At 37.0% G+C, this 19185-nt stretch overlaps 1 protein-coding gene across 1 annotated transcript in view; it reads right to left on the reverse strand.

Annotated features, from left to right (window-relative positions):
* The window catches only part of MCF2 (MCF.2 cell line derived transforming sequence), a 77037-nt gene that overhangs the window by 47802 nt on the left and 10050 nt on the right, over positions 1-19185 (reverse strand). Inside the window, 5 exon segments of the mRNA XM_072431515.1 lie at positions 456-572; positions 1167-1286; positions 9783-9873; positions 12216-12330; positions 16761-16829. Coding sequence (XP_072287616.1) covers positions 456-572; positions 1167-1286; positions 9783-9873; positions 12216-12330; positions 16761-16829 — 512 coding nt within the window.

The raw sequence follows: 19185 nt of genomic DNA on the forward strand, positions 1-19185 counted from the left end.
ACACTCCAAAATGACCACTGCCTGATGTCCCCAGTAAATAAAAAAAATACTGATTTTTAACTTAGAACCGATCATATAAAGAATCAAATAAACATCTAAAAAGTGCTACATAATACATATGCATACAAGAGCATTGTAATGGTGACAGGAACTTCACATTAATTAGTTAGCCTTTATTATATATAGCCATGTGCCTATAATGCCAAGTCGGTGTTACACACAATACAACCTCTTTAACTAGAGAACACTTTGCTTGCCAGCTAACAACAAACTGCTCTAATTCAAAAACAGCATTTCAATGTGAAGAGCAGATATTTGTTCAGCACGTGATAATAATAAAAAAAAATAAAATAAATAAAATGTACATAATATTCTGATATTAGGATATGTTCAATCCTTATCAAATCCCTCCTTTAATATAATTATGGCTCCAAATGAATTGTAAACATACATACCGTTCGAAAGACAACCCAATCCCTATGTCGGTATTCAAGTGTGCCTCCAAATTCCGGTGTCAGCTGCTTTTCATCAATGTAATTTAACAAATCAGATGCAGAACTAAGCATAACCACCTAAAAGTAGAAAGTAGAAAGTTCACATACAAGTTAAAGGCTTGTTCTTGGCACACTGATAAATAAAATTGTATCCTTAGGGTTATTTTGGACTTGCAGTTTAACGCAGCATTGTACCGCAGGCTCAATCGCGCTACCAATGCTGTGATTTGTACACACGTTTGCATGCAGTTGTATTCGAGTTGTGGCATGGTTCTCGCAAGTGACACGTTGCTTCTGGCCCTATGGTTGCATTTCCTAACCTGAAAGAATAATGCGCTGACCTACGGCGTGGTTAGCCACTACTAGGCACATAACAGCAGTCTGATATACTCCTGTGTGCAGCTAACCACGTATTTTTCCACTGTGAGTGTATCTAAGGAGTATTGTTGTCCATAGAAGAATTAGTTGTGTGATACACACGCACAGCCTCACCACTGTCCTTTCACCCAACCACAGTTGACTAGTTTTACGGTGCCATGGTAAATTGTCAAATACAACCACAAAAGCCGTTCTAAGTTTTTCTTAGCCTGGTGGAAAATTCCTTTTAGGATAATAACAAAACTGGTGTCAAATTACTTACAAGTTACAAGAAAACTTTAAAAAATACTCTACCGGAAGCTTGAGGATAAAGTCCTCCTGGCTGAACCGGAATCCAATATCCGTGAAGGTGCGCTGGAAAAATCCAGTTGGTCTCAAGACTAAAACAAGATGAAGGTTTCCAGGAAAAGAGTGCTAAAGAATAAAAACGTATACAAATATCAATTACCAAAGTATCAAGGAAGAATAAACAAAATAACACACGTGATTACACTAGAAATGCCAGTTTGAATGTTTATACACAAAATTGAGAAAATCTAAGGGTTCTATTTATAAAGCAGTGATTCTGACATTCCCACACTGATGCAACAACCATACTAAACACCAATACAGGTAATCCCCGAGTTAAGGACATCTGACATACAGATGACTCCTAGATACAAACGGAGCGCCCCTGCTCACTCATGTGCAGGACGGAGGCTTGATGGGGTGAAGGGGGGCGGTTCCCATGACCTGCAGAAGAAGTCTTTTGGTTGTAACTCTTTAATGGCCAAGACAAATTGCATATGAAAACACAGCTTGCTCCAGAAGTTAATGAATGTCTAGGCTCCATAAAGTTTTTTTTTTTTTTCTTTGTTGATTAACGCGCAGTGAGGATTTTATACAGTAACTGACACCACACTGCTCAATAATATGTTGACAAACATGTGTCCTAATTGCATTTATTAAAATAATGTACCTGTTCCGACTTACATACAAATTCAACTTAAGAACAAAACTACAGTCCCTATCTCGTATGTAACCTGGGGACTACTTGCATATGCTTGCATTGCAATTTGAATAAAAAATAATGCATGAATACACACATAATTTTTGCTAGAGCAATCAAAACTGATAAATACCCCACAAATGATTAGTAGTTCTAGACATGGGGAACACTGGAGTTTGAAATGTAGTTGAGGTTAGTCACTACTGCAAGCACAATGTTCCGAATTTGTACAAGCAATTGTTAGGATATGTAACTGCATGTGTAGCAAATGTTAGGGATTAACTATAGGACAATTTTATTATCCTATTTGCACTAGCAAAAATCACCCATGTGAGCACAGCCTGACTCATTATTCCACACAGACCTGTAGCTAAAAGTTCGTAATAACTTTTCTGATCATTGTAATAAAAAGCAGATACATTGTACATTTATCTATTACACATACATAGCTTTTTCCTCTAAATGCCGTTGACCATTTTTAAAACACTCTCGCCATGCAGATTTGTCCCTCCCTTCAGCAACATTTGCCAATGGCTGGATTTTCTCATTTTTCACTTTGCGATGCTGGTCACAGTAATATGTATCTATTGCATGCAAAGGAATTCTTCCATCAGAGAAATGTGGAAGCTGCCATTGATCACTTCTTCTTCTTCTAAAAATGCAAGATGCTTGGCTTTCATATTAAACCTCTTGCTTAAATATTTTGAGTAATAGACAAAAATGCAGACAAGAACTTTTCACTGACTTCTATATGGGAGTCTATTTTCAGTTTGAATCCAAATGGATCAGCAATGGAAACTCCTATGTCGCATATGACAGGTTTGAAATAAACATACTGTATTCTGTTTTAAAATGATAAATGACTGATATTATGAATCAGTATCTATGGTGCCTGGACATGTTCAATATCACTACTAATATTATTAATATTATTATTAATAATAATATTATTAATAATAATAATCAGGATTTATATAGAGCCAACATATTGCACAGCGATGTACATTAAATAGTGGTTGCAAATGGCAGACAGATACAGACAGTGACACAGGAGGAGGAGAGGACCCTGCCCAGAAGAGCTTACAGTTTAGGAGGTGGGGGGAAGTAACACACAATAGGAGGGGAGATCATTAGACAAAATATTTTAGGATGTAGGATCTTATTTATTGTACACAGATATACTTGATCTGCCAGAAAAGTTATTGGATAACTGAAACAAGCAAATGGAAATATGCAAAAATTTGTCCATTTTTTATTTTTGGTAAATACATCCCTAAGAGTCATTCAAAATAATTTGTATTCCTAAAATGTATTCTTAAAGAATGTTTTTTTAGGATTACATGAAATGGGAGTATTGGCTGCCTACATTCTATTGTTTCAGAGATCATATACATACCCATGGAAGTTGAGTACAACTCTAATTGATCACATCACTTTCCCAAGTCAGTAACTTCACAAGTATGGGGAATGTAACACCAATGCAGGACTGCAACTACAACCTATATATGAGTTTTGGAAGAAGTTTGACACAAGTTTGAAAGAACAAAATGCTCACCCAATGGAAACCTTTGTGAGTTTATTTAACATAAATTCATGTAGTGTTTTTCATATGATAAGATCTCTGTCTTCATTAGTAAGCAATTTTGTAGCAACAGGAAACCAGTATCTGTTATATCCAAAATTGATATACCATGACCCTCAACGCATTGAGGCAATAAACCAGCACAATTTTTAGAATAGTGAACTCACTTCTATACATTGTACTGTGCTAAAGAGCAGATGTGTTGGTCAACATTGTATATGAGTGTTAGGAATAAATGGAAAGTTATATGTAGCAATATGCAGATGAGTATAGATAGGCAACTGCATGTGACTGCACATTCAAAAGTCAGAATGCAGCCCAGGAAAGCCTAAAACGGTTTTAACAGTTCTGTACGCTGTGGAATAAAGATAAAAAAGAAGCAAATCGGGTCAAATCCACATCAGTAATGAACTTGCTAAATCGGGTTCCTTTATTTCCAAAGGCCCATTCTCACTATTGTATTTTCTACTATTGTATGTGTTTCGTATTGGTTTAGCTTGTTGGGCTTTTAAAGCAATAGTATAGTAGTAGTAGTATTTTACCCCAAAACACAACCAAAGCTAGAAACTAACCCTGCATGTAGAAGTAAACTAGTAAAGAAATTTTGCCAATTACAGGTAGTCCCCGAGTTAAGAACATCCAACATACGGACAACTCCTAGATACGAACGGGGCTTCCCTGCTAATTTGTATGCAGGACGGAGGCTTGATGGGGGTGAGGGAGGCAGTTCGCATGACTTTCACAAGATGTCTTTTGCTGTTAAATAACCTCTTGTAGCTCTTTAATGACCAAGACAAACTCTGCAGTTGTTGCACATCAAAGAACAGCTTGCTCCAGGAGTTATTCTTGGCTCCATAAAGTTTTTTTTCTGCTTTGTTTGTGATTAGCTCACAGTAAAGATTTTATACAGTAACTAACACAATGCTGCCTAATAATATATTGAATCAAACATCTGTCCTAATTGCATTTATTAAAATAATGTACTTGTTCCGACTTACATACAGATTCAACTTAAGAACAAACCTACAGTCCCTATCTCGTATGTAACCCGGGAACTACCTGTACACTTTTATTTTTTAGGCTGCACAAAGCTGGGTGTGTACCCACTGTACCATTGGGCTTATTTTATTTTATTTTTACATAACATTCTACTCCATTCCAACATTTCCAAATTATCAGGCAACAAAAAACACAATTTACTATACAAAAATGTCCTGAATACCCTTTTATCCAAGACATTGAGACAGAGAGAGGACAGGAAATTAAGCACTGAGAAATAAAGTAATGCTTTCTGATTCTGCCTGGTAGAATCTGAAATGCTGCTCGATTTAAGTGTTTATAAAAGACCAAAAGCCTTCGGACACAAAAGCAACTAATAATAATCTAAAAATTAAGTTGTGAAAACTTCTTCCTTAAGAGTCCAGACTGCATATTTCCCAACACCCAAAGCATCAAAACTCAACAAAGTTTGTGGGGGGAATGTAACATTCTGTAAATAAGAAGAAAAATTGTGAAAATTAGTTTTGGACCTTAGTCAGCATTGACCTACACAGATACCAAGCAGCAACTCACTGCTGTAACTTGTAAACTAAATCCATCACATATCCTCTACAGGCTTTGCCACACGATGTGATCTAGTACAGCAGAAAATGTAAATCTGGTTGACAGTAAATTGGGTAATTAGAGAGTAGAGAATTTATTACACTCACAATATATATAGAAAACAATTTTTAACAAGAAATATTTTTAAAACAAAACATTGACCTATCTAGCAGCATGTACGATAAAGTTATTCATTGTCAAAGTTACTCAAGGATCACAACAAAAACTCTAACGTTAGGGTTTTAGTTTGCAACAGCTTAGAAAACCTGTGCAATAGGAAAAGAGCTAATATGTTAATTCTTCTGTTTAAATATGAATTTCTCCACAATGCCTATAGCTACAGTAATCATTTTCTTCTACTGGTCACAATAAGAACACTTTATTTTTTTTTTGTATTTTTTTCATTTTTTTTTTTCATTGCTACATGTACTTTTTGCTATTAGCCCTAACAATGGCCAGAAAACTATTTGCTAACTTTGGTGAATTGAATCTAGCCAGATTTGCCCATTACAATGCATAGTTTGACCACATCATGGCGCATGAGAAATTGTGAATTTTTCGATCATTTATGAAGCAGAACGTAACGTCACCTCCCCCTGCACTTTCATAAGCACTAACATCTTCACTCAGTCCCAGAATGATGTAACTTCTGCACATGTGCACAGAAGTTTATTCCCAGGACCAGGTATGCCAGGATCACATGTAAAGCTCACTGTACAATCTATAGAAGATGTTAACAGGCAGGTAATTTTGTTTTATTACATAAAAGCTTTAGCCTGCCCCTTCTGCAATAAAGAACTCACCTGCTAGCAATATTTTGTTTTTCAAGTTTGGTTCTACTTTTACTCTTAGCACTTTATGGCAGAAAAGTCTGAACCAAGAATGGAAGTTCATCTGTATGGTTGCTTTTCACTCTTTCTAAACTACTTACTGTGCTTTAAAGTGGCTTGGTAGTAGTGGAAGAAAATTTGGACACAGCTTACAAAATTTCAGTGTTTTAGGTAGTGGACTACTTAATAGCTAGTAGTGGACGCCAGTAAGAAGAGTTCTTCTTTATACGTAAGGCGGATACTAACATGTGAATAGTAAATGGACACTAAACATATTATTAGTTTTATTTTTTATAAACCAAATTAGAGAACAAGCTTTTTGCATCAGTTGTATCCACATTTCCTAAATGATTTGTCCTCCTCTGACCCAATGCAACAAACTTCATATGAACAACTATTGTGTAAACTTAATTACACAAACATCTAGTATGATGCATTAACTTTACACAGGTTTGAATTTGAAGGTATGCATGCAAAAAAATGAATGAGCTATCTAAAGCAATAGGTGGCATTAGATTTTTACAGCTTTGATCTGAAAAATAGGCCAAATATAAATAGATGTGAAGCGGCCCAGGAATACAGATATGAGCAGCACTGGCACACGTAAATGCAGCTCTGATCTGCAATAAGCATGTGGAAGTGCTCTGGATCTTTACTGGCAGAACAAACTTGGCTTCCTATTTGCAGAGTATAATCTGCATTATGTATGTGTCCGGTTCATCAGCAGTTTGTGCTAGAGCTCTGTACAAGCTCCCTGCTGCAGTACTGAAGGATTTGAACTTGGGATGTGCTATAGACATTGCAGGCACAGAAAATTCTTACCGCATTCCTTCGGAACCTCATCATTCCTCTTGGAGGATTTCCTTCTGCCATGGCTTGTGTGAGCAGGAATAATTATCCTCCTTTTGTAATTGTCAGGGTTTCATGGGTGACATACGATCTGGATGCTGGTGTTTAAAAACTGCCAAGTGGCTGATGAGCTGAAGCAGTGGTGCTGCAGCCGTTTCCATTAGCACAGCACTGCGAAAACGCAGCAGCTACAGTACTAGGAAACTACAAGCACATCGAGCCCTGCATTGATTCGCCAATGTTTATGTTAATCTCTAGCAGACACGCGTTCACTGGCTCACAGAAGCATCTCCTGCGCACACAACCTAGACATGCACACCTGGCTCTTCCAAGTCTGCATGTGACATAGAATGTTAACCTCTGCACTGCCAAATATCATTCAACAAGGGGCTACCTATACAATAGCAAAGTATTCCAAAAAATGAAAATTTATATAAAATTAATAAGATATAAATTGGAAACTATTTTTAGAAAAGTTATCAAAACATGAGAAGTTAGAAAAAGGATACCTTGAGATTTTGTACATAGTGAATAAAAGCAATTTTTATAATGATCGGGCTGCAGGAGGCTTAAATGTAAAAGCAATGAGAAATCATCTATAGCCAATATGCTTTATACTGCAATCCATCCATTGACAAGTTGAGAAGAAAGATCATGGTGGGTAATAAAATAGCACAATTTGGGTCAAAAAGATGCTTTCACCATTTCCCATCAGTCTCACGAAAGGTCTGACTGTCTATGACCATTGTTGGGGTGACCAATGACAGACAGATGTCTCCATAAAGACCGACAGGTGGTAAAACCCTGTCTATAAATGACTCCCACTTCTCTAATAATGTGTTTTTTTGGCAAAATCTGTGTTTCTTTGAATGAACAGATCTTCAAACACAGGAATCACAATCAAGGAATATTAATCAAAGAAAACATCTCCTGCAGATATGCCGTGCTTTCTACTGCCCCTAATTTTCTGCTTGGCTGTCATTATTTAGATTTAACATTAGATTTAACATTTTATCCTAAATTATTCTCATGACTGCCTATAACTTTTATACATAAGATTTATAAGGACGTAATTAATTACATTTTTTGATTATGATATTGACTGTCTTTTTTTATTTAGAAGTGTTTGAATCCCTATTTAATGTACAGCGCTGCGTAATATGTTGGCGCTATATAAATCCTGTTTAATAATAATAATAATAATAATTACCATGCAGTGCTCTCCTCAATGCATAAAAAAACTAATGCTCAAACAATTTTGTATCCACATGAAATTGTCAGTTCTTCCAATAAGGTTACAGTATATCTAAACCTACACATTAAAATTTGAAATAAATTATAAGTATCTACCAATCCTTAGATGTGGTGGCTACATTTTTTTTTCTTTATGACCAGCTAGTAATCATCTGAATAGCAGACTTCCTGTTCCTGGGTGGCTACTTTTTTCTTGCTTATTATAGATGAAGCACACAGGTGGCTGGAGAACACAGGGTCACAGGAGTACCGGGTCACTATAGAGCATAGGGTATTAGAGCATGGGGTCATTGGGATACAGAAGTAACTGAAACACAAAGGTTCTTCAACCTCCATTCGCATTTCCCTTCTTTATTTGTTGCTGGGACTCCCAGAAGGACCATAGGAACATAGCTCTCTCTGTGATTTCTGCAATATTACTGGCTTTATCTTTGCTTGGAAAAAAAGTGGCAAAAACTTTTGATGTAAAAACAAGTGTCCTCAACTGTATGTATTGAGGGCCATTGTTGTCTAATATGCCTGGCTTTGTTTATCTTCATTACATGGAGATGGTGGGTCTGGAATAATTCACAAAAAGAAGGTTGCATTTCTGGCAAGAGTCACAGGTTATTTGTAAATTTCCAAAAACACCACATCTAAGGACTGCTAACTAGCAATATATTCCAAATTTGCTCTTAGATTCAGTTCTCCTTTAATTATCTGCATTTTAGTCAAATTAGGTTTTTATTGTGCTCTAAAGATCACACCCTGACACCCTTTCTCCTACTGAACTTGTACTAATTCCTAAAATCTATGCACACTGTCAGATACATACTGTGAACCAGTGGTCGCCAACCGGTGGTCTGCGGCTCTGTCCGACACAACCTGCCCACTCTCCCATCACAGGCTACGATACAACTTTTTTTATTAGAAAGCAGATCTGAGCCTGCGATGGGAGAGTGGGAAGGTTCTTGCATCATGACGTCACTCTGGAGGAAGTTTCCCCCCTTTGAGTGACACACGGTTCCCCGCACATGCGCTGCTCGGATTCCTTGGATTTAGTGGTCTGTGTGGTCGGGAAATTTGTACATGGTATGCCTATGAAACCAGATTAGAGACGTTGGGCTTGATTTATTAAAGCTCTCAAAGACTGGAGAACATGGACTATTGTGGGGGAACCTGGGTGATCCATAAAACCTAGATCCATACCAGGCTTGACGGATTACCCTGGTTATCACACAACCAGATCCATTCCAGGTTTTCTGGATCACCAAGGTTCTCTATTGATATTCTATCTTCTCTATTCTTGAAGAGCTTTATTATGTCAGGCCCAAGTCAGGTTTACAGCATGGAAGGCAGAGCAATGAAAATGTTTTATGGCCTTTAAAATAAGAACGAAAGGATAACACCTGACAAAGGAGACAAGTGACTAGGAAGAGCAGAGGGGATCGCCATTTTGTGTATGTATATTACAGAAGTGGCTGAAAAGATATCCAAAGATTTTAGGGCAGAAATTCACATACATGTATTATTTTGATATGCTTGGCAGAAGTTCTGCTTTCATCTGTTACCTGTAATAGTTACATTTCAAAAGCATCCAAGTAGAATGGTGATTACACAGTGGGTTGGGTGTCCGTGAAAGCAATAATAAGCAAGTATGAGCGTTATCAATGTTTGCTGACACTATTCGAATATACTGGCCTATACCCAACAGACCCCCTATGTATATAAATGTTTTTCACACAATTATTATTACAATATCAAAGAAAGTACGAAGAATTGCAGTGTAATATATTACGTCATATACTATACTGTTTGTTACTTACCGATAATTTTTGAAGAGTCGATTTTACAGACGTCCATGTATCCAATCTTCTGTCCAATATGATTATAAACTTTACATCATTCTCATGTTTACTAGAAATAAAACAAGATAAGTTTGACAAATGTTAAAGTGTAAATAATTGATTGAGATCACAAAAAAAATATTCAGACAAAACAAGATTTTTGTTACTGTTAGGAAACTAGGGAGGTGGAGACCATAGGGGTCTAAATCCCCAGCAATGGTTAGTAAGAGCTACCATACATGGTCATATATCCATCACCCAAAATATTCAGAAGTTTTGTGATACGGTTACTCTTATTTGGATCATGCGTCATCAGATCCTAGGGCAAATTTCCGTCAGATTGTCCGACATAATAAAGTATCACATACATGGTGAAAGAAAACAAACTAGGTACAAACAGTACTGTATAAAACAGACATGTGGTGCTCTGTGCTTTATAGTTGCAGCAGGGGCAATCGGATTCGTAAAGACTTCAGGTAATGTAAATAAATACTTTGCTAATATTGTCCCCTTACTTTAAATATGTAGGAGAATTGAAGGATAACTATAGCGTTAAATTTAATGGGCTAACCTGTTTTCCTTTGCCCTCCCTATTCAAAAATTCACAACATATTTCAGATCAGTACATGTACTTTTTCATGGTCAAAGCCTAAACCATCTACTTGTAAACTAGATTCATGTTTGTTAGTAGAAAGGATCTCCATTAAGGTTCATGAAGAATAGCCAATGAATGCACAGTACATTGCCGCTGGCATGTTCAGTTGAGGGGTGTAGGGGCCACCCAAGATGGGATAGTAGAAGATCACCTATTGATATGAGGTCTGATTTGGGTTTTATGGAAGAAGGAGTGGAAGGGTAGGAGGTCAGAAATTTTTTTTGTAGTAAAAATTAAAACAATAACATTGTCTGAAACATGCAATAAATGGGGCCTTGACTTTCTTCAGACACCATACTTAGGGGCCATGTCCACAGTGACCAGTATGGCACCTTTCCAAAAAGTAAAACTCAAAAAAAATAACCAACACACACTTCTAAGATATGACTGCTCATATTAGCACGAGACGTTCCAACTTGGAGAGCTTTAGTAAATCAGGCCCAATGTATGAAATAGAAAGTAGACACAAGTAATGAGCTGTCAGAATCTGGCTTAATGAGCGGTGAAAAGGAGAGAACAGCAGGGTCCTTCTACAGACTTGTTGAGGATACATTAAAAGATCATTAGAATTGGTTTTCCATTTGCAAAATCCAAGCCCATAAAAACACCAGTGAATAGATAAATTATTGTCACTAATTATTCAAGAAAGGCTACCTATAGCCGGGACATAGTATCCATTATTTTGGAATCAATAGACTAGACAAAAATATTTTTTTTTAATGAAATACCTTACAGAATACATTACTTTATGTGTCAAATGTGATAGCACATTGCATTACATTTCATTTTCTTCATCTCTGAATTATGTGAGACTATGTATCCCCCAAAGTAGAAAGGCTGGAGAGGATATACTTTCATCAGTGAAGCTGGGTGATCCAGCAAAACTGGAAAATATTTCTTAAAAGTAATTCGCTATTTATTAGCAAATGTTTTCAATCTTAGACCAGATCCATTCCAGTTTTGCTGGATCACTAGCTTCACTGATAAAAGTGTATCCTCTCCATCCTTGGAAAACTTTAATAAATCAGACCCACTGTAGCTGGGTTGAAAGGTAAATACAGGCAGTCCTAGAGTTAAGGACATCCGACACACAGACGACTCCTAGTTATGATCGGGGCTTCCCTGCTCCCTTTTGTGGAGGATGGAGGCTTGAAGGAGGGGAGGGGGCGGTTTGCATGACTTGCAGAAGAAATCTTTTGCTAAACACAGCTGAGGCTGAGCTCTTCTGCAGCCTCTTGTAACGCTTTAACGACCAAGACAAACTCTGCAGTTGTTTCTTTTTGCATATCAAAGCACAGCATGCTCCAGAAGTTAATGAATGTCTAGGCACCATAAAGATTTTTTTTTTTGCTTTGTGATTAACTCACAGTGAGGATTTTATACAGTAACTGACACCATGCTGCCTAATAATATGTTAGGACAAACATTTGTCCTAATTGCATTTATTAAAATAATGTACTTGTTCCGACTTACATACAAATTCAACTTAAGAACAAACCTACAGCCCCTATCTCGTATGTAACCTCGGGACTACATGTATACTAAAATATGACTAATTTGATTACTGTAGCATTGCACTGTTACCTAAAATGTACTGATATGTTCACATACTAAGTTTAAACATTTACTTTGAAAGCCTTCATGTTAATTAGGTGGCATTTTATTATAACCTTGTACTTTCTCACAACTACCAAGAAAGTTATGTCTAAATGTCTCTAAAGCTGTCAGAAAAATCTGAAAAATATTGCAATCTGTACCTTGGAATAGAGGTCAAATAAGTTAAAACAGTTTTTAGCACACCCTCAGGAACTTCATGAAACGTAGCATTTTCAGGAAGTGTGATAATCCAGGTATTATCCTTTCCTCGACCACCTATAAAAATTAAATAACATATATTATTACAAAATTCAAATGAAAAGTAAAAAAACAAGAAACAAAGCAGAAGTTAAAAAACTCCTATACAAATTCAATCAGGTGAGATATGTAAATTTAAATATGTAATGCATCTTACAATTTCAATAAAGTACATGTCTGAATGAATACATTCCTAACATGTCAAGTTATATAGTAAAATTTAAAAAAATACTTTTAATTAATAAAATGCCCCAGATCTCCACCAAGTTAACTTTACATAAACTGATATACTTAACCAAATTGGCCACATCCCCAATTTTGTTTGGTGGGAATGGCAAGTTTCCATGTAGCATCTTCAATGGCAAGTAAGCACATTGTATGTTGGAGATATAATAGTATCATTGGTTAATTTGTACATAAACCAAATAGAAAAGAAAACAAATAATTTTGGGACTTTTTAGGCCAACTAATTTTAAAAAGTAAAAATATTTAAAAACCTTTATCATTATAAAAATCATATGGGCATATTTGATTACTGATAAAATTGTATTGGAGATGTACTCTGCACCGCAATGCCCTGAGTGTTACCTTCTATCCTCTACTTTTTCTATTCACATTGACCCTTACTTTTCAATTTTTCATGGATACATATTTCCTCTAGCTACAACCTTGGCCCTGAACTGACCTGAGCAGTTCTATCACAATCCTTTTGGACTTTGCCATCTCCCATTGCATATTCATTGCACTTTGGATTTGTTTATGTTAATATCACATTCTCAGTATGACTTTGATCTCTACAATGGATTCTCTATGTAATTATTATATTAATATTTCGTATTAATCTTTTTACCTATTGTAATTTATTTGATGTTCTTCATTTTTTACATTATGTTTTCATTTAAAGAATTACCAAAAGTCTTATCTGCATAGTAAAAATGTAAAGAGAAAAGTAAAAAAGCTGATAATTATGCTGATAAAGCTGATAATGGTGTTGGTTGTAAGCTTGAGAAATTAAAGTGGATGCCCATAACAAGAGTTAGTGGTAAAACAGGATAGACTGCTCACAGAAGGTAGGAAGAGGGAAGAGTTTGTGGTTCATTTATACTGATGTTGGACAACTGAATAATGTTTTATACAATAGAATTTTGTGAAAAAAATATAAAAAAATATGTTTAATAAATAGAGAATAAAAAAGAATTAACAGGAAATGCATATGACGGTATCAATGGGGGGAGGACTATGCTTTCTGTAAGAGATAAGTTCTTGTACGTGTTAACTCCATCATTACTTAGCATGTACACTATAATAAAGAAATATGTGACACTCTGTGACGTCTGTTATTCCAAGAGATGTAGGAAAAATTTGCAAAAGTGATTTTACAACAGAGGTTCTCTCTTTAATCACAGGGGACAGGTTTTCCTTGGTATACACAGAGTCTTAGATAATGAGGACATTAGTTGCTTCAGAGGCAGGACAAATTGTTCTGTCAAACTTATCTCTTATCTTATGAATGTGTGTGAGTTGCGTAATAAGTAAAAATTATGAAAATTAGCCAATGTAAGCAAAACAACAAATGGTGTCAAATGATCTTCTAGGTGTGAAGGAATTCCCAAATACATTATATCCTATATTTTGGGCTATGCAAATCTGCCTCCTTCTGGTCTATCCACTATCAGACCCCACCTTCGCACACAGATTGTTCTTTCCCTAGTGGGATCCCACCTTCGATACCAATTTCCCCTGGTGGGACCCTGTCTCCAGCACACAGAATACTCTTTCCCCAGTGACCCACCTCCAGCACACAGATTGGTCTTTCCCTAGTCAGACTTCATCCCCAATAGAAATTGGTCTTTCCCTGGTGGGACCCTTCTTCAGCACACAGATTGATTGTTCCCTAGTGAGACCCCAAATTTAATAGCAATTGGTCTTTACCCAGTGGGACCCGGTCTCATGACACAGATAGATCTTTCCCCAGTGGGGCCACACCTCCATTACAAAATGGTCTTTCCCTGATGAGACCCCTTCTGTAGTACACAGACTGGTCTTTGCCTAAGTGAGTCCCCACCTTGCATACCAATTGCTCTTTCCCTGGTGGGAGCCCATCTCCAGCACATGAATTCCTCTTTCCCCAGTGTGATCCCACCTCCAATACCAATTGGTCTTTCCCTGATGGGACGCCGTCTTCAGGACACAAATTGATCTTTAGCCTTTATCTTTTAATCGATAGCATGCAACACAAAGATGTCTGTTCACAATGGCAATCCAGGGATTTCTGGAAATGGCATTGCTTTTAGGATCTAGGTATGTCATCAGAGCTAATCTGTCCACTTTGAAGCTGAGCTGTCACACTGACATAAAGAACAAAAGTTTTCATGTAAAGTTCAGTGGATTAACTTCACCAGTGTCTGACTACAGTTTAGTAGACAGCAAACGTATTTATTTTATCTGATTTTTTTTCACCTGCAGTGTATTCTTTGAAAAATGCACACTTTTGAATAAAGCAAGTTTTCCGAGCTACACTTGTAATATTTCCCTTAAAAGAACATCAGAATCATGTATGTTCTAGAAATTCTACAAATCATCAAGTAGTGCAAAAAGAAAATGGGGCAGTCTTCTGGGACAGGACAGTTCATCTAAATTCAAATTAGGTCAGTAATGCTCTATAAGAATGATCAGGTTACTATAAATAATTATTTTTGTTATTATGGGACCTCAAAATACCTTGTAATGAGTCCCAGAGGGGTTTCTCACTTTAAATGCTGTCTTGGCACTGTGGCACATAATATCTTTTAGTGTTTGAAGTATTCTTCATCCCAATTCTCAGGACATAAGTGACTTTATTTGGTAGGAAATTTGGTTTCATGTATTTTACTTACTTTTTATAGTTAAGAAATAGTAAAAATGTAACAAAAAGTGCATTTTCCTACATTTACTGTAAAATATATTCAAAAAAATGAAGCTGTTTGAAATGATTTCACAATGGTGTCCTTTTTATGAAACATAATGGAATAGAGTAAGGCTCAAAGTCAACATGTGAGCTTTATTTCCCTTTCAAAGCTACACTGTGACACATGAAGGGGAAAAAAAAAGCTTTGTGTAAATTGCAAGTGTGACATTAACATCCAAATTTCTTTGGACTGACTAGGTTGATTTTCACAGGTCTGAAATCTCAAAATTTCAATTGACATTTGTTCAGTTTTAAGATAATTTCATACTTGTACAATAAGCGCAAGTGTGATCCAAAATTATTTTTGAGACCTGGGGGTACATATGAACAGGAAAGGGAATAGGTTAGTGAAAGGCTAGAAATGATGTTAGGTCTCCTCAAAAAGGCCTATGACAGCAATAAAATGGATGGAGGCTGTTATACCTTCTTCTTATTACCCTAAAATGGACCAATAAAATAAAAATGTTGCCCCAGGAGGTTTTGCATTATGTATGTTATATAATATGTGTGTGTAGCAATTTTGCACATTATGGTGGACTTACCAATCAAAGTCTCCTCCAGCATTGCACCTGTGGTCTTTGGCCTCTTAGACTTACTCCCATACATGCAGCAGGAGTTACGTTGTCCAGAGTCGTGATCATGGCAAGACTAAGGCTATGTACACACATGCAATAATTGTCATTAGAAAGAATCTCTCACGATCCTTTTCAATGACTAATGACTGCACAATACATGAAGGAGTGCTGTACATACAGCACCGTTTTGCTCCATGCAGAGGGGAGGGGGAGAACGAAAGAGCGGCACCGGCTCTCTCCCCCTTTACTTCCACTATCATCGTTTGTCGTCCATCGTCCGTGGATCCACCAGGACGGTCGTTCGAACGATGGACGACAGGCGCTGTACACACGCCAGATTCTCGTCCAATATCGGCCCTGAGCCCATTATCGGACGAGAACAATTGCATGTGTGTACCTAGCCTAAGTACTGAGCTACGCATTTGTGGCCTTTATTAACAAAATAATGCATCAACCCTAACCCAAAATCCAAGTCCTACTTTTGTAACTAATAGTGATGTCTGTATATCGTCCTTGGTGGATTGGTAAATAGCTGGCATGACATACCGACATGCTTTCATCCTGCTGGACGTGCAAATTAGCGGCATGAAAAAGGTAAGCATGTATACCTGTAATATTATAGAAAGTTATTTTATTTAGTTTTTTACATGGCAATACCATAAGCCACCTTATTTTCCCTAACATTGTGTGCCTTTATATTGGAAACACATTATGTATTTTTAATAATTACATTTGACAATGTTAGCTCCTAACAGTAACCCTATATGCATCTAAATAGTTGTGATGTTTTATTAACTACACTTGTGATGGTATTGGAGACCGGAGAATAATACTCAGGGTATCAATTTGCCAAACAGTGTGCAAGTTCATGGTGAGGATTTAATTACAAGATAAGACCGGTAGACGGGGAACGACACTCCACTTACCTGACAAAAAAGCCAATTCTTTCATCAGCAGATCAGTGATATCCCTGGCACAGAGGGGGGCTGCTGTGTCTGTAAAACAGTTTAGTAGAGGCAAGTCAGGAATACAGGTGTGCTGGAATGTCCACAATATAGCTATACATTATTTATTGCTAGCTCAGGAGGAGAAATCTCATGTGTCTTACAAATATTTACAGAGCTGCAAAGGAATGAGGGCATTCACCGAGAAAATAATAGTTTTTCCAGTTCTTTATTTACTTTGGTAGGTGGTAGAAGTTTTCATCAGTTGTTCCCCAACTATATGGCTACTTTAACAGCCTAACTCAATAATAAACTCAACAAATACTTCACATGTAAGTATGCACATTGTGAACACGGCCTTTAGAGCTAAAGACAGCTGGCCAGAGAAATCAGGGGTGTGGTGGGGTGGACACGCGTGGGCAAGCTGTGCCCCAACTTTTTTCAGGAATGGGCATTTACATAACAAGGATGCACACTCGCCATGGATAGCCCTCACTATTACTGTGCCCCCTCTTCTTTCTTTTTTACAACTACACCCCTGTTATCAGTCACTGCTGCTCACTCTCCAAAGTGTAAGCTCTGATTCTTTAAGAAACACCCCTTATAGTCTGCATTTTGCTACTTCTACCCCATGTCACTATTGCCCCTTGTTGCAGCTATACCCTTGCCCCCCCATATGCAGAGTAGTTCATCAGAAAGACATTCACTGTACTGGTGGTTATGGCACTTTTCAGGCCCAAAATGTGTTCACACTGAACTCAGCACTCAGCTACTAATTTGCACTTCCCTGATTCAATTTCAAAAGCTTTTATTGATTCCTGTTGTTGCTGCTTTTGATGTATGTACCTATTATTAATATTATTAATACACAGTATTTATAAAGCACCATCATTTTACACAGCGCTGTACAAAGTCCACAGTCGTGTCACTAACTGTACCTCAAAGGAGCTCACAATCTAATGTCCCTACCATAGTCATATGTCATTAACGTAGTCTAAGGTCAATTTTTTTAAGGAGAAGGCAATCAACCTCACTGCATGTTTTTGGGGTGTGGGAGGAAACTGGAGTACGCGGAGGAAACCCACGTGCCTGGCTGGGAATTGAAAACCTAGCGCTGCAAAGGCGGGAGTGCTAACCCCTGAGCCATCGTGCTGCCCACTATGTCAGATACTAAAGAAAGTGGTAATATATTATTTTTGGTGTGTACCCATTTCCTTAAATTAGGAAGTCACATCTGAGAAGGCCCTCGGCATCCTTCTTCTGATTGCCTATTACCTGTAGAACAAAGTGCAGGACATGGCTCCATATTATATTTAACATATCAACCTATATATTAGTTTCCTCTTACAAATAGATGAAATGATGATGTGACTTGTTTTTTAATTTATTGAAATCAACAAGCTCTGATTTTCAAACAATATCCTATGTTATATGTCTTCTTGTGTTGGAAACAATCCATTACTAAATGAAATCAGCAATTACTACAAGCCTGCTGATTCTTGTCTGGCCCCGGCTACCACTCAACACGTGTCTGCAATAACATGCTGTCCTTCTTGTTAGCATATGTCATCGAGTACACAGAGGAAGGGACTGGTGAATATAATCTGCAAGTGAATATTGTGCCTATTGTCATTCATAAATGTACAATATTAAAAAGAAACTACAGTCTTTTGAAAGTGGATACAAGCGCAATCACTAAAGTTGCCTATCAGAATAAACATGTTATTATCTTTTCGAAAGTAACATTAAAATATTTTATTCTGAAGCTTTCATTAAAACAGAACTAAGCTCATAAAAAGTTAATAGGCATTGGAATATTTGACAGAAGAGACATAGAAAACCTTCTTTGCCAAAAATATCTCTGTCTTCCAGCAATCTGCCCGAATGACAAGCCTGTTCATTCCTGACATGCATTATGGCATGAATAATGTCAAGTGGATGTTACAAGGTGCAATATCTTAAATTTAAATTTAATTAAAAATCAGGGCATTCCAAATTGATAGAATTACCTATACATTGCCTAATTAAAGTTAAATTAAACACAAAAAAACAAAAACTTATGAGGCGGTAGAAGGTTTTTGCTGGGTTTTTGGCAGAATAGACAAGCAAAATTTGTTTTGCCAGAAAAAACACTACTTATGTTAGCTATTTCCAGTGTAAACTCCAACAGTGCTGCAATTGGACCTATATGCTAGGGGCAATTCTGGGTACACCCAAGGGGATTGTGGTGGATCCAGAAGAATTAGTGGCAAAGGTCGCAGCTTCAGGAGATGCAGCAATGATGGGGACCTATCATTCTTGCACGGTGCTCAGAAAATAGTAGGTGAGTGCCATAGTTGTGCAATTCTGGCAAATGCTCACTCACCCTAACAAACTTTCAATTCCACTTTAAGACAACTTATCTATC

Source organism: Pyxicephalus adspersus, chromosome Z, assembly GCF_032062135.1.
Source record: "Pyxicephalus adspersus chromosome Z, UCB_Pads_2.0, whole genome shotgun sequence".
In the NCBI taxonomy this organism is placed as follows: Eukaryota; Metazoa; Chordata; class Amphibia; order Anura; family Pyxicephalidae; genus Pyxicephalus; species Pyxicephalus adspersus.